The sequence below is a fragment of the Thamnophis elegans genome, chromosome 12 (assembly GCF_009769535.1).
Source record: "Thamnophis elegans isolate rThaEle1 chromosome 12, rThaEle1.pri, whole genome shotgun sequence".
Taxonomy (NCBI): Eukaryota; Metazoa; Chordata; class Lepidosauria; order Squamata; family Colubridae; genus Thamnophis; species Thamnophis elegans.
The window spans coordinates 54,811,666-54,827,217 of record NC_045552.1 but is presented as its reverse complement, the minus strand read 5'-3'; the positions used below and the strand labels follow the sequence as shown (position 1 = coordinate 54,827,217).

Here is a 15,552-nt window from a genome sequence, read left to right as displayed (position 1 = left end):
GCGCCTGGCAGAGACGCGGGAGGGAGGAGGGGAGGGGCCGCTCTGCAAGTGCCGCCCACCCGCCTCTCACCGGCAAGGCAGGACTTCATTTCCCGGCGCGCCACGCGGCAGCAGGAAGCCCGTCGCGAGGCTCGCTCGGCCCGGGCCGCTCATGGACGGCTCGCCGCCCCCGCCGGTCTATGTGTATGGCGCCGAATGCCTGGCGCGATGCGACGCTCTCTGCAAGGTCCCGCGGCGGGTGCGTGGAGGGGTGTGCGTGGGGGCTGGAGGGGGGACGGGTGCGTGCGTGGGGGGGACGCTGGGGAAGCGCTGGGGGGGCGGGGGCGTGGAGGGGTATGCATAACGGGTGGGGGCTGGGGGGACGGGTGCGTGCGTGGAGGGGGCGCTGGTGCGTGGAGGAGGCGCTTGGGGGTCGCTGGGGGGAGGCGGGTGCGTGGAGGGGTATGCATAGCGGCTGGGGGGCGGGGGGTGCGTGGGTGGAGGCGCTGGGGGGGGCACGGGTGGGGGTGTTGGGGGGGCGCTGCCCGCGCGGGTAGGAGCTGAGCCGCCGCCGTCTCTCCGCAGGCCAGCATGGTGCACGCGCTGGTGGAAGCCTACTCGCTGCTGCAGCACATGAGGTAGGCGGGCGGGCGGGCGGCGGCGTCCCGGGCGGGGGTCTCGCCGAAGAGCCCCCCCGCCCGCCTGAGCCTTGCCTCCCTAGGGTCGTCCAGCCGCGCCCCGCCCGCATGGAGGAGATGGCGGCCTTCCACACCGACGCCTACCTGCAGCACCTGCGGCAGGTCAGCGAGGACGGCGACGAGGACCACCCGGACTCCGCCGAATTCGGCCTCGGTGAGCGGCGGGCGGAGACCTCTCAAACCCCCCAATACCACCCTCCCCCCGCTGATTTGGCCCCCCCTTCCTTCCTCTCCCCCGCAGGCTACGACTGCCCAACCAGCAAGGGCATCTTCGAGTACGCAGCGGCCGTCGGCGGTGCCACCCTGACGGCGGCGCGGTGCCTGGTGGAGGAGAAGAGCCGGGTGGCCATCAACTGGGCCGGCGGCTGGCACCACGCCAAGAAGTACGGGCTGGGGGGACAGGGCGCTGGGTAGGGGGGTGCCAAGGCGAGCGCTTTCTCCGCGCCCTTCGCCCTCTGCACCCAAGCAGCCTGGCCGAGCTGCACCGCCTCCTTTCCAGGGACGAAGCGTCGGGCTTCTGCTACTTGAACGACGCGGTGCTGGGGATCTTGCAGCTGCGCCGGAGATTCGACCGGGTCCTCTATGTTGACCTGGACCTGCATCACGGGGACGGTAAGCCTCCCCCCACTCTCGACTTACCGCAGTTCATTTAGTGACCAAAGTTGCTGAACAAATTGACGTTGCCGTTTTTCACACCTGAATATTGCATCGTCCCCTGGGACACGCCATCAAAATTCCCACCCTTGGCAACTGACTCATATTTATGACGGTTGCAGTGTCCTGGAGTCACGTGAATGGGAAAGCCAACTTCACCCTGTTACTAATGTAACAACCGCAGTGATTCACTTAACAACTGTGGCAAGAAAGGTTGCAACTGAGGCAAAACTCACTTAATAAATGCCTCGCTTTGCAACAAATGTTGCGCTCCCTTGCGATTGTAAGGCCAGGGCTTCCTGTAGCAGCGGCGGCGTTTGGCGAACGAACCATTCAGCGACTGTCCTGAACGAGCGGTACTTAACGACCAGTCCTCGGAGTTATGGCCACCCTTGGTGATCTTTGCTGGCCTTCAGTGGTCAAAGACGTTGGGGGAGACACGTGGCCACACGGTGTCTGTGGAGGTTGGGATTTCTCAGGGCTTAGGTTAGGTTAGGTTTATTTAGCTTGCCGTACTCCCGGGAGACTCAGGGCGGCTAACAATAAGAAGGGAAGGGGGTACAAGAATAAAAACAGCAATTAAAAATTCAGCAACAGTCATAACATCAGGTGGGGCTGGATAATTCAACAGCCCTAGGCCTGCCGGAACAGCCAGGACTTAGTAGCTTTACGGAAGGCAGGGAGGGTAGTAAGGGTCCGGATCTCAACAGGAAGATCGTTCCATAGGGCCGGAGCTGCAACAGAGAAGGCCCTCCCCTGGGGAGTCGCCAGCTGACATTGGCCGCCAGATGGAATCCGGAGGAGGCCTAGTCTGTGGGATCTAATAGGTCTTTGGGAGGTGACTGGCAGGAGGCGGTCTCTCAAGTAGCCAGGTCCGATACCATGTAGGGTTTTAAAAGTAACGACTAGCACCTTGAAGCGTGTCCGGAGACCAATGGGCAGCCAGTGCAGCTCGCGGAGGATAGGTGTAACGTGGGTGTACCTAGGTGCACCCACAATCGCTCGCGCGGCTGCATTCTGGACTAGCTAGTCTTCGAACACTCTTCAAGGGCAGCCCCATGTAGAGCGCGTTACAGTAATCCAGCCTTGAAGTGACGAGGGCTCACCTGAGGTCACGCTTTACGGCTGTCGCATCCCACTCCCTCCTGCCATTGTTCGCTGAAAAGGCCCCACTGCTGGGGGGCTGCATTCTGACCGGAGCTGGGCCCAAAGGAGCAGCATCTTCCTCTTTGCCCTCTGCGCAGGTGTCGAAGACGCTTTCAGCTTCACCTCCAAAGTCATGACGGTGTCCCTGCACAAGTTTGCACCTGGATTTTTCCCAGGTAAAGAAGCGGCTTCCCAACCACCTTGGATTCTGCCTGGCGGGATCCCTCTCGCTCGTCTTCTTTATGGGGGAAAGATAAAGGGTGACCCAGCCTTGCATTGCGATGGGCTAACCGGAGCCTTTCCGCCTGCTCAGGAACGGGAGACGTGACCGAAGTGGGCATGGGGAAGGGGCGCTACTACAGCGTCAACGTGCCCCTGCAGGATGGCATCAAGAACGAGGTGTACTATCAGATCTGCGAGGCGTAAGCACCTGCTCCTCTGCCCCCCCACCCCCCCAAAAAACCCAAGCTGGTGATTCAGCTTGGCTTGCCTGCTTCCTGGATAGCCACGGGGGGGGGGGGGGGGTGTCTCTCACAGTCAGGAGAAATCGGGGGGGGGGGGCTAGGGTAGGGGGCTTCCCCCCCCCCCCCGGGTCCTCTTTTGGAGTGGTCCCACTTGGCAGCCCATAGTGGAATTTCACCTTCTCAGAATTGCTGGCATGTTTAGTGGCATTTTTTTTCTTTTTTTACAAAAAGTTTTTATTTTATTTTTTCCCTTTCACATTCATTCATAGATATACATTCTTATAATTGCTATTTAGCATTTATCTATTCATCATTATATATATATATATGTCTGTGTTTTTTATTTGTGCTGATAAATAAATAAAGGGAGACTAGTAGAGATCTATTTCAAGCTCTTTAGCTCTCATCAGCTAGCCATACCCTTACTGGGATTCGAACCTGTGCTAACGAGCCGATTGACAGATGATGGAAGCAGTTAGCTTCCTCCCATAATTGGGGCTTACCAGGGGTTGTGACTCTAAATATGTATGTATGTATGTATGTATGTATGTATGTATGTATGTATGTATAATATATATATATATTTGGGCATACCAGGGGTTGTGACTTTAAATGCATACCTATTTCCCTGGCTCAGCTGATAAGGAGAAGAACCTTGTGGCTTAATAGTTAACACATCTGCCTAAGATGCAGTACAGCACAGGTTCTAATCCCAGTAAGGGTATGGCTAGCTGATGAGAGCTAAATAGCTTGAAATAGATCTATACTAGTCTCCCTTTATTTATCAGCACAAATACAACACATTATATATATATATATATATATATATATATATATATATATATATATATATATATATATGTATATGTATTATTATAATTATAATTAAAAATACAGTTTGGATCACTTTGTGGGCCACCCGGTGCCTCCGTCTTATTTTGCAACAACTTTACTCCTTCCATCTTCTCAACTTCCCTTCTCTGCCTTCTTCCCTCCTCTCCTTCCTCCTTTCTTCTTCCCCTCTCTTTTTCCTCTCCTCCTCCCTTCTCTCTCTTACCCTCTCTCCTACTCTTAATTCCCCACCCTTACTTTCTTTGCTTTACCTTTTCTCCTTTCCCTTCCTCATCCCCCCCCCACCTCCTTTCCGTTGTTGCCCCTTATTTATTTTCTCTGATGGGTTTTCGGGGTGGCGTTTCAGCCAATCCCAACTTCTATGTTTTCCGACAAATAATTTTCTCTGTTTACGTTTTATTTCTAATACTAGTTCCACTTAGTGTTGTTTCTTATGGAGTATCCAGTATTCTAGAATCTCTGCCTGCCCATGCCTTTGTCCCTCCCTGGGCTCTGCGCCCCCCCCCCCCCCAGTAGGGCCAAGGATCCTCGGAGGAGTCCGCAGGGAGGGATGGCTGACCCTCAGCAGGGGAGGAGAGCCGGGTCCAGCAGCTTCCCTCCCTCTTTCATTCTGCAGGGTGCTGAAGGACGTCCATGCCGCCTTCCGGCCGGAAGCTGTAGTCCTACAGTTGGGGGCGGACACAATTGCCGGCGACCCCATGTGTGCGTTCAACCTGACCCCGGAAGGGATTGGCAAGTGCCTGACTTACGTGCTGCAGTGGCAGCTGCCGACCCTCATCCTGGGGGGAGGTAAGCAAGCAAGGATACAAGTGTGGCATCAGGCAGGCAGGCACAGGGAAATGTAGATTGGGACGGAGCCCCAAAGGTCGGCCATGTGTGTGTGTGTGTCTAGTAGTGGGAAATGCTTCACCTTGGGGCAGCCTGAAATCTTGATTTTTTTTTAAAAAGTCATTTTTTAAAAAGTTTTTTAAATTTTTTAAAATAAGACAGACATAAACATATACAACATTTTGCCACTTCATATAGCGTGTTGTTTGGTTACAAAATTTTGTGCGTCCTTTCCATGGTCACCACAGATATCAAATCACAAATCCTTCAATAGATAAAACATAAGCACCTTATTGTTACACATCAATTCTTCAACTATAATTATGATTCCTTAATTTTAAATAGAATATTCTAAATATTGAATTCATGCATACATCATTCCATTACATCATTCTAATCTGTTTAAGAATGCTAAACCCTTATAGTATTGCATATATCATTCTATTATTCTTAAAACATGAAAACATGTCCAATATTTTCCGCTACCATGATTTTTTAATCTAACCATTGGTGAAACACATCCCAAACCTTATAAAATCGATCATCTTCTTGTTCTCTTATTTCAAATGTCAAATTACTCATTTCCGCACGTTCCATTATTTTTCGGATAATTTCCTCCTGCGTTGGTATTTTCTCCTTTTTCCAATTTTTTGCAAATACAATTTAAAGTCATTCTTTTTTTTTATTAAAAGTTTTAATAAGTTTTACAATTGTATACTTTCCCCTTTCCCTCCCTCCCCCCCATCCCACATCCCCTCCCCCCTCCCCCCCAACCTCCCAGAGCATATACAGGGTATAAGCATTTAATAATCATACACTAGAATAAACTAACTAACTGTAGCAAGTACCTTCGCTTATACTTTAACTCCCCTTTTGCAAAGCTAACTTTAGATAAATTTTAACATTTCTTGTTTGTTCATTCATAAGCTAACTGAAATTTCTTAGTCCCATATTTATTTTGAATATAATCAGTCCATCTTCTCCATTCCAATTTGTATTTCTCATCTGAATGGTCCTTGAGATATGCTGATATTTTAGCCATCTCCGATAAGTTTGTTACTTTTAACGTCCATTCTTGAATGGTTGGCAAATCTTCCTTCTTCCAGTACTGCACCACCAACAGCCTTGCTGCCGTTGTTAAATTCAGAATCAAATTAGTTTCTATAACTGTACAATCTGTAGTTATACCTAACAAGAATAACAGAGGAGTAAACTTTTATCAATTTAAAGTCGTTCTTAAGGTTCTATAGAGTTAAAAATGAAATGACCTCAGTGCAATGTTCCCCATCATCTGCAATGTTTCTTTCTGGGTTAGTGAAGTGGCTTGAGTCAACTCTGCAAGTCTCTCGTTTGTGTCACTGAGCCCGTCAGCTTGCGCAGCTGCGCAAAACGCTTCGTGCTCTTCTGAATGGGGCCAGATTGGCTGTGGTGGGCAAGTGCTTTTCACTTCACTTTTCTCTTTGCCCTCTTCCTTATGTGGTGTCTCGTTCCCTCCTGGAGATAGGAGGCTATCACCTTGCTAACACTGCCCGCTGCTGGACGTACCTGACTGGAGTCATCCTGGGGAAAACTTTGCCCTCTGAAATTCCCGATCACGAGGTAAGTCTCGAGCCCCTCCCCTGCTCCAAGCACAGGGGAAAAGGCTGCCCTTAATCTTGGACTCCCTGTGAAAATAAGCCTCTGATTTATTTATCTGGGGTAGTCCGCAGTGGTGGGTTTCAAATTTTTTTCGAACCTACTCTGTGGATGTGGCCTCCTTTGTGGGAGTGGCTTGCAGGCCATGTGACCTGGTAGGAGTGGCTTACTGGCCATGTGTTCTCTCTCTCTCTGTCTCTCTCTCTCTGTCTCTCTCTCTCTTTCCTTCCTTTTGTCTCTCTGTCCCTTTTTCCTTTTTTTCTTTCATCTCTCACTTTTTCTTTCTTTTTTTCTTTCTTCCTTTCTTTCTCTTTCTCTTTCTCTCTCTGTATGAGTCTCTGTGTGTGTGTGTTTGTGTGTCAGTGCTGGGTTTCAAAAAATTTTCGAACCTACTCTGTGGGTGTGGCCTCCTTTGTGGGAGTGGCTTGCAGGCCATGTGACCTGGTGGGAGTGGCTTACTGGCCATGTGTTTTCTCTCTCTCTCTCTTTCCTTCCTTTTGTCCCTCTGTCCCTTTTTCCTTTTTTTCTTTCATCTCTCTTTCACTTTTTCTTTTTTTCTTTCTTCCTTTCTTTCTCTTTCTCTCTCTGTATGAGTCTGTGTGTGTGTGTGTGTGTCAGTGGTGGGTTTCAAAAAATTTTGGAACCTCTTCTGTAGGTGTCGCCTGCTTTCTGGTGGAACCTCTCCTAACTGGTTCGGTAGATTTGACGAACCGGTTCTACCGAAATAGGTGCGAACTGGTAGGAACCCACCTCTGGGTAGTCGAGAATGCTTGAGACCCCCTGCAATACACCCACGATGATCGACGTTTGAAGGAACTCGCCGCTGCTCAAGGCAGAGGCTGGGAATGCAGGGAGGAAGTGGGCGGATGGCCCAAGGTATCCAGCCATGCATGGGCCACCCCTGGCTGGCTCTTGAGAAAAGACCTTCCCTCTCACAGTTCTTCACGGAATACGGCCCTGACTACGTGCTGGAAATCACTCCCAGTTGCCGGCCAGACAGGAACGAGCCTCAGCGTATCCAAGAGATCCTTAGCTGTGTGAAAGGTGGGTCCTCTCTGCTCCCGTCTGGTGGGGGGGGGGGAGACAATCGGAGGATGGGCCCCGAGGGGCCCAGCAGGGCACAGGCTTGTATTTTCTCTCTTTGCAGGACACCTGAAACATGTGACTTAGTGGAAAAGAGGGTTCCCTTCTCCCCAGAGCCCCTCTGCCCCTGGGTGCAGCGATCAAAGCATCTGCAGAGAAACTGCACGGAAATGCGAGTCCCTCAGCCTGCGGTCCGGGAGTGGTTTGTGCTGCTTGGAGCAACACGGTGTTAAAGCAACACCCCTCCCACCGCCTCCAGTCCCCCAGCCTGGACTTCCAGCCTCGTCCCTTACAGAGGCAGCTCATTCTGGAAGGAGTGGAAGGCCCTGGGCCTCGCGGACTGGCAGGAGCACAGCAAGATGAGTCTCCTCTCCGTCAGCATTTTTTTAAAAAACAGCTGTTTGCCTTGAAATAAAATAAAAAAAACTGGATGACTTTGGCTCTTGTCCTGGTGTGTGTTCCTTGCATTCCCCTTGGACTAAGCTCCATCAAAAGTGTTTTCCATCTTTTTTTTTTAATATATTTTTATTCTTTTTAAACAAAACGACACATACAAAACAAAGCAAGAAAAAAAAAACAACTTTCCTCCATGTCATCAAGCATGTCGTTTGGTTACAAGTTTTTGTGCATCAATTCTTAAGACTAAGAATAACATCACTGGTTTTGCATTAAACATAACTGAATATTTCGCTGTCATTGAGCATTATGTGTTCAAATTACCATTAATATTCTTTCATTTGTAACAATCCTTATTTCCTTGAATTCATAATTATCTATCTAATAATGAGTCTTTAAAGTAGTATAATATCTCCAAGGAGAAAAAAGGGAGATTAGAACAAAGAATTCCCATTAATTTATAATATACGTTCATGGCAATGAATCCCACCGGTTTCTTGAGTGAGCCTCAAGATTGCACTCAACAAGGAATGTTACAATTTATTTAAAGTTAGCTTAATAAAAGTTAAAGTGCAAGAGGGAGGTAGGATGCTAAAGTTAGTTAGCTTATGTTAGTGTATGATTGTTAAATGTTTATACCCTGTATTTTGCTCTGGGAGGTTGGGAGGGAGGGAGGGTTGGAGGGGGGGCAGGATTGTGGGGGAGGGAGGAAAGGGGAAGGGAAAATATTTGTAAAATTTATTAAAACTCTTTTAAAAAAAGATTGCACTTGATGGGAGTGACAGGGTGGAAAATTGCATTTCGCATGCGCATGCGTGCTCTGACTTCGGAGGCTATGCGGAGCTGCGCTCCGTGGGCGGGTGACGGAGAGCGTCTTCTCTCCGAGTAAGAACCATCGTGGCGGCTAGGGGGAGCTGCTCGCTGTCGCCCGCGAGACTTTCTGGACGCGCAGAGCCGCCGTACTTCAGGCAGGATATCCGGCCGGGGGGGTGGAAGCGGCGGCCCTTTCTCAGCGGAACGCGGCCATGGTGAGTACGCGGCTCTTGGCTCGCGCCTCCCGGAATCCCTCGCCATCCGTCGGCCTAATTTGAGCGGAGCGCCCCGGTTGGCGGCAGGAGGACCGGCAGCCCGGCGGGGCACCGCGTGGCCGCTTTTTGGCAGCAAAGCGCCCTTCTGGTCCCAAGGAAGGCCGGCTTCGGAAGATGCGAACGGAGGGGCCGGGTCGCTCCCGCACTCGGCCTGCTCCAGGCCAGGAATCCGGGCTGGGCCGCCGCAGCTCCGGGGCCAACGCGGGGATGGGTCTCGCTTGCCTTCCTAGACCATCTGTGTAACGGCTGCTTTGCGCGGTTCTTGCAGGCTCGTGGACCCAAGAAGCACCTGAAGCGGGTGGCCGCTCCGAAGCACTGGATGCTGGACAAGCTGACGGGAGTCTTTGTAAGCTCGGCCGGTCAAGCACGCTGCCTTGGGGATGCGGGGGTGGGGAATGGTTCCCCTTAACGTGGCCTGAAGGGGGGCCGCTTGGGCTTGGTCGGGTGGAGCTCCCAAGCTTTGAACCCCTTGCAGAGATGCGGTTGTGCTAGAGGCCTTCTGCTGCAGCGGCCCTTCTTGCATTCTTGCTCCAAACCACAACTTTGGTGCGTTCTTGTTAAGATAAATGCCGCAGCTTTGAGTGTGGCATGCACTGAATGGGAGGAAAGGAGCCTATGGGCTTTTCCCACAAAAAGCTGCCTGCGATTGATATTGAGAAAGGGAGAGGAGGAGAAGAGAGGGAGGGGGAGAGAAGGAGAGCATCCCTGCCCTGTGGATGCCTTGACGTCTTTCCTGTGCCCTGAAGGGGGATTGATGGGGATATTGTGGTATGTGTGTGTGAGAGAGAGACTTTCCACTGTCTTTGTATTTACAGGCACCCCGTCCATCGACAGGACCCCACAAACTGAGGGAATGCCTCCCACTTATCATTTTTCTCAGGAATAGGCTTAAGTATGCCCTGACTGGGGATGAGGTCAAGAAAATCTGCATGCAGCGGTTTATCAAGATTGATGGCAAAGTGCGCACAGATATTACCTATCCGGCCGGATTCATGGGTTAGTAGTGAAAGTTAAGTTTGGGCTGGACTGGGGAGGGCAATCTGTAGATTAGTAAAGGGAAATATACAAAGGAAATTAAGTACATATTAACACATCTGCTAACTACAGCTAGAATAGCATTTGCCCAATGCTGGAAACAAAATAATACCCCCTCGGATGAATTAGTGATTAAAAAAAACCTTTGGATTGTGCAGAGATGGACAAATTAACACTGAAATTAAAAGATAAAGGAGAGTCGGAATATTATGAAATTTGGAACAAGTGGTACAAATGGCTGCAAAACAGAATAAAATTAAGCCAAAAACGATATATATAAATATATATAGAACTGTGTATAAAGGTGTGTAAATATAGAAGCGAAATATTATATATGTGTACAGGTACGATGACCTAATAATGTTGATGTAATGACTGTAAGGTGTTGTAGAAGGGAAATAATAATAATAAAAATCTGCTAGAAAAGAAAAGGGAGAAGTGACATTTTGATATTTCCTTAAGGTTGCTGCTCATCCAGGAAACGTATTCTGTTCTTTAATTCTAATAGAATGCTTTGATAGTCCATTCCACAAATAATTTATCTAGCAGTAAGTAACAGCTTACCTTCTCCAGCCTAGTTCTTAGATGTCGACTTCCATAAACTAGACTCAGTTTCTGGGTAGCAATAGCAATAGCAGTTAGACTTATATACCACTTCATAGGGCTTTCAGCCCTCTCTAAGCGGTTTACAGAGTCAGCATATCGCCCCCAACAACAATCCGGGTCCTCATTTTACCCACCTCGGAAGGATGGAAGGCTGAGTCAACCCTGAGCCGGTGAGATTTGAACCGCTGAACTGCAGATAGCAGTCAGCTGAAGTGGCCTGCAGTACTGCACTCTACCCACTGGCCCATCTCCATTATGCAGTCGCCCTCACTTGCTTCCAGTTTTCCCCAGGTGGCATCTGACTTGCTTTGGCCTCTTTCTCTGGGTGTTTTGTCTTTGAGGTATGCCACGTTTCACTCTTTAGATCTCAGAAGAGTCAAAGCCTCTCCTGAGATCTGAAGAACCAACACATCAAAAGACAAAACCGTGCAGTGGCAAAGCCATGTGTTTCGCCTCCTTTGGAAGCCAAGGACGTGTCTCCCAATGCCTTTGTTTTTTGGCTTGATTCCTTATCAGATGTGATCAGCATTGAAAAAACAGCTGAGCACTTCCGCCTCGTGTATGACACCAAGGGACGCTTTGCCGTTCACCGTATCACGCCGGAAGAAGCCAAGGTAAGCCTGCCAGGCAACCAGTATCAGGCAGAATTATATTCCTTGACTTAAGAAACTGGATGAATATCGGTCAGAGCAAACGTGCCCTGAAACTGACGTTGTTGCTCCCGGGTGTCTTTTGTCAGACTTAGCAAATCGTTGTTCCCTTATTTGAGTCCTGTTTTTGGAGGGTGCTGACTAAAATTGACCTCTGAACTTTCTGGATACCAGATGGGTGGGGGGAAAGTCCCTTCATTTCCTGGAGTGCATCTCGCCAGGTTCCTGCTCTGAATGCTGAGAGGATCTGGGGTGGGACCGTCCTCAGAAATGTTTTTTCATGCTAGACCAGTGTTTCTCAACTGTGGCAACTTGAAGATGTCTGGACTTCAACTCCCAGAATTCCCCAGCCAGCAAATGCTGGCTGGGGGATTCTGGGAGTTGAAGTCCGGACATCTTCAAGTTGCCAAGGTTGAGAAACACTGCTAGACCTTGAGTCCCTGGATAGATAGACTGAGGTGATGCTTCCCAGCCGATACAATTGGAGGGTTAGGGTTTTCCATCTCATTCACATTCATATAACATTATTTCACTAAGCTTAATATTATAGTATATTACACATTTAAACATCATGCTCTCCGTTTTCTTCTTGATGCCTTAATAACAATACATTTTAAACTTAAACATCCTTATTCTCATGTTATATATGTTTGTATGTTTACTAACAAATTTCCTTTTTGTTTACATCTTTATCTTAATATATTTTTACTTTCTCTTTGATCTTCATTTCCAAACTCCTTTTTTATTCTCTAGCCATTGATAAAATACCTCCCATATCACATAATATTCAGTTTTTCTCTCTCTAACTGCTAATGTTAATCTGTTCATTTCTGCACGTTCTAATATTTTTCTTACCACCCGTTTCATCAATTGGAATTTCTCCACTTTTCCAGTGTTGTGCAAATACAATTCTAGCTGCGGTTAATACATGAATAATTATCAAATATGCATTCTCTTTATTATAAATTTCAGGCAAAATTCCTAGCAGAAATATTTCTGGTTTCAGTTCAATACATTGTTGTGTCATCTCTTCCAACTATGTGTTGATTTTTATCCAATACTTTTTTGCTTTTCCACATGTCCATCATATATGATAATAAGATTCAGATATCTGGAAGCATTTCCAACATTTAGCTGATTTGTCCTTAAACAATTTCGCCAACTTCGCCAATGGTAGATGCCATCTGTAAAACACCTTATACAAGTTCTCTTTATATGCAGCTGACATTGTTAATTTGTAATTTCTAACCCACAGTTCCTGCCATTTATCTAGTTCTATTGCATAACCATTCCCATGCTATCATTATCTCTTGTTCCTCTTCCTGTGTTATACCCAATAAGTAGCTATACAATTTCTTTATTAGCTTTTTCTCGTGTTTCTGTTAAGATTTTATCTGACTCTGTTATTCCTTTGTAAAATCCCTGTGTTTCAACATCTTTCTCATATCTTGACTATCTGCACATATGAATACCACGTTACATCAACTCCTTGCTCGCTCGTGTCTTCTTTCGTTTTAAGTCCCCCTTCCTCATTCAGTTCCAGCCTGCTTCCTGATTGGGAGAGTGGTCTGAAGCGTCTGGTGGGCTCCATGTCACCTCCCCCTACTCTAAGCAGCAGGGTCTGCTCCCCGGCAGTTGGCCAGGAGATCAACAGAAGGGGAAGACTGCTGTCCTTTTAAAAGCTTTGAAATGGCAGAAGCCCTATGTGACCCAAGTAATTCTCTCTGTTGGTTGGTTTCCCCAGTACAAGCTGTGCAAGGTTAGAAAAATCTTTGTGGGCACCAAAGGAATTCCTCACCTTGTCACTCATGATGCCCGAACAATCCGGTACCCAGATCCCCTCATCAAAGTGAACGACACCATCCAGATTGATTTGGAGACAGGCAAGATTACAGACTTCATCAAGTTTGACACAGGTTTGTTTTAAGTGACGTAACTGTGGGGTGTTCAGACTGCTGTGGGTCTGTTTTCAGGGGTTGTGTAGTTTGTGACTTGAAGCGCCTGCCCTGGAGAGCAGAACACCTGCTCTTTAGGGTTCACCGAAAAATGCGCGATAGACATACGCGTGCCGACAAAACCGCGACGTAGAAATGAGCGCCGACAAAATCGCTAATTGGTTTTCGACAATAGCGCGACGACAAATGCGCGACGACAAAATTGCATCATCAACAAACTATAGACAGCCCAGTGAGTGTGCTGGGCCTTTAACATAGTGGGATGCGTATATGTACGTTATAACCCTAACCCTAAAAAATGTTTCGATTTTTATTGTGCTTGTCATTGCGCTTTTGTCGTGATTTTATCGTCACGAATTTGTTGGCGCTATTTTGACGTCGCGTTTTAATTGGCACTATTTTGTCGGCGCGCATGTGTCTATCGTACAATTGTCGGCTCTTTAGATGGTGGGTTTTTGCAGCGGTTTTTGTGAAATAGGGTCGGTATTCCTGGAAAGCCATGCTGGGGCCAAGGGTTAGCCTTTGATTAGGGAACTGGGATTTATTTATTTATTTGTCTTGTATGCCGCCCACTCCCGGAGGACTCCGGGCGGCTCACAAAAGACAAGGGAAAGGGGGAAACGAGACAAAGACAACATATTAAAAACAAAACCAACATTCACAATTTCCGTGGAGGTAGATGCTTCTCAGCTCCCCCCCAGCCTGCTGGAACAGCCAGGACTTGGTGGCTTTGCGGAAGGCCGGGAGGGTAGTAAGGGTCCGGATCTCAACAGGGAGCTCGTTCCAGAGGGCCGGAGCTGCAACAGAGAAGGCCCTCCCCCGGGGAGTCGCCAGCCGACATTGGCTGGCAGACGGAATCCGGAGGAGACCCAACCTGTGCGATCTAATTGGTCTGAGAGAGGTAATCGGCAGGAGGCAGTCTCTCAGGGATGGATCGTATGGGCAACTTCTTCCTTTCCCACCTGCAGGCAACTTGTGCATGGTGACCGGAGGAGCTAACTTGGGGCGTATTGGTGTGATCACCAACCGGGAGAGGCATCCCGGTTCGTTCGACGTGGTTCATGTCAAGGATGCCAATGGCAATAGCTTTGCCACCAGACTGTCTAACATCTTTGTGATCGGAAAGGTAAGCTGCCGGCAACGGGTACATGCAGCGCAGGGTAGAGAATTGGCCGGGCGCTTCTCCCAACCTCCTTTTGAGGAGCAGAGACGCGAAGGAGAGCCATTGTCGGCCCTCCTGCCTTGCAGGGAAGGGGCCTGGGTCTGCCATCCCCCTCCCCTCCTTTGGTTTCTACCTACCAAGAGGGAACTTGTGCCAAAGGATACATTCTGAAATCATACCGTCATAATTTTATGATTTATGATTGAGCCGAGGTGGCGCAGTGGTTAAATGCAGCACTGCAGGCTACTGCTAGATCAGCAGTTCAGCGGTTCAAATCTCACCGGCTCAGGGTTGACTCAGCCTTCCATCCTTCCGAGGTGGGTAAAATGAGGACCCGGATTGTTGGGGGCAATATGCTGACTCTCTGTAAACCGCTTAGAGAGGGCTGAAAGCCCTATGAAGCGGTATATAAGTCTAGTGCTATTGCTATTTCTGAATTTTTATTGATAAATTCTCAAATTCTTAAATCGGTTCAGAAACCATAAAACTAATTCAGTACACCTTTGAAAATGAAAGCCTAAATATCCCGAATGTTTCAAACGTCCTTAAAAGAAAGATTGCTCGAATCTTTTTGCAATGAAAGCGAGAACTAGTTTTAGAAAAATGAGTCGGCGCACAAGTGTTCACAGATGGGAGCACGAGTGGCAACTGCGATTAGTTAGGTAAAACTGCTTCTAGGGCTAGATCTTGAACTAGTGTTAGTCCATATGGTGAGAGTTGTCAGTTTGATTTCTCCCCCCCCCCCCCCATATCAATAATTTGCTTTCTCAGTTTGTTAGATTGCAGCCCTCAAATTCAGTTCTATTAAGGGTGCTTAATCTGAGGAGCACCGGAAGCCTCCGCTTCTGATCCATGCTGATCTGGCTATTCTGGGGGGTGGCCCAGTGGCTTTCCAGAGATTAATCTTGCAGAGCTGGAATTGGATCGTGGCTTTCTGGAATGTCTAGAATCCCTTCAGTTGGGCCCAAAACTACTGACCACCACCTCTCAAGCAACCAGATCGTTACGGTTCGGAAGGAAGTTAAGATGCTTTGCTTCTAGCATCCCCAGGAATGGCTCATGCGCAACGTGTTTCTCCCTAATGTACTTTCTCTTTCGAACTTCAGGGCAACAAGCCTTGGATCTCTCTGCCACGTGGAAAAGGAATCCGCCTGACTATCGCGGAAGAGAGAGACAAGAGGCTGGCAGCTAAACAGAGCAGCGGTTGAGCCCTTCCGATCGAGACTGATTTCCGGTTTGATAAATAAACCTTTTCCATACTTCTCTCTCGGCTTCCCTCTCCTTGGCTGTCCTAGGCCCTTTGCGTGGTTCTGCAGTAGGA

At 48.5% G+C, this 15,552-nt stretch overlaps 2 protein-coding genes across 5 annotated transcripts; both read left to right on the top strand.

Annotated features, from left to right (window-relative positions):
- The first annotated feature begins 89 nt into the window (after nt 1-89).
- Nucleotides 90-7,778, top strand: HDAC8 (histone deacetylase 8). 4 transcript variants are annotated; one of them, XM_032228447.1, is made up of 11 exons: nt 90-238; nt 565-617; nt 701-831; nt 919-1,060; nt 1,177-1,289; nt 2,576-2,653; nt 2,791-2,899; nt 4,410-4,582; nt 6,126-6,220; nt 7,195-7,300; nt 7,404-7,778. In XM_032228447.1, exons 1-11 carry the CDS (start codon nt 152-154, stop codon nt 7,424-7,426), a joined length of 1,110 nt encoding a protein of 369 aa, XP_032084338.1. In that variant the 5' UTR covers nt 90-151; the 3' UTR covers nt 7,427-7,778. The 4 variants fall into 4 exon arrangements, 2 of the variants coding, with proteins under 2 accessions (XP_032084338.1, XP_032084339.1); XR_004256304.1 differs by lacking the exon at nt 7,404-7,778 and having other exon boundaries at nt 2,791-2,876; nt 7,195-7,270; XR_004256303.1 differs by lacking the exon at nt 7,404-7,778 and having other exon boundaries at nt 6,122-6,220; nt 7,195-7,270.
- A 905-nt stretch (nt 7,779-8,683) lies between these two features.
- LOC116515932 (40S ribosomal protein S4) lies at nt 8,684-15,496 on the top strand. The gene is made up of 7 exons (XM_032228258.1): nt 8,684-8,763; nt 9,092-9,169; nt 9,639-9,819; nt 10,981-11,078; nt 12,859-13,030; nt 14,038-14,195; nt 15,338-15,496. The coding sequence occupies exons 1-7, from the start codon at nt 8,761-8,763 to the stop codon at nt 15,437-15,439; spliced, it is 792 nt and encodes a 263-aa protein (XP_032084149.1). The 5' UTR covers nt 8,684-8,760; the 3' UTR covers nt 15,440-15,496.
- The last annotated feature ends 56 nt before the right edge of the window (nt 15,497-15,552 follow it).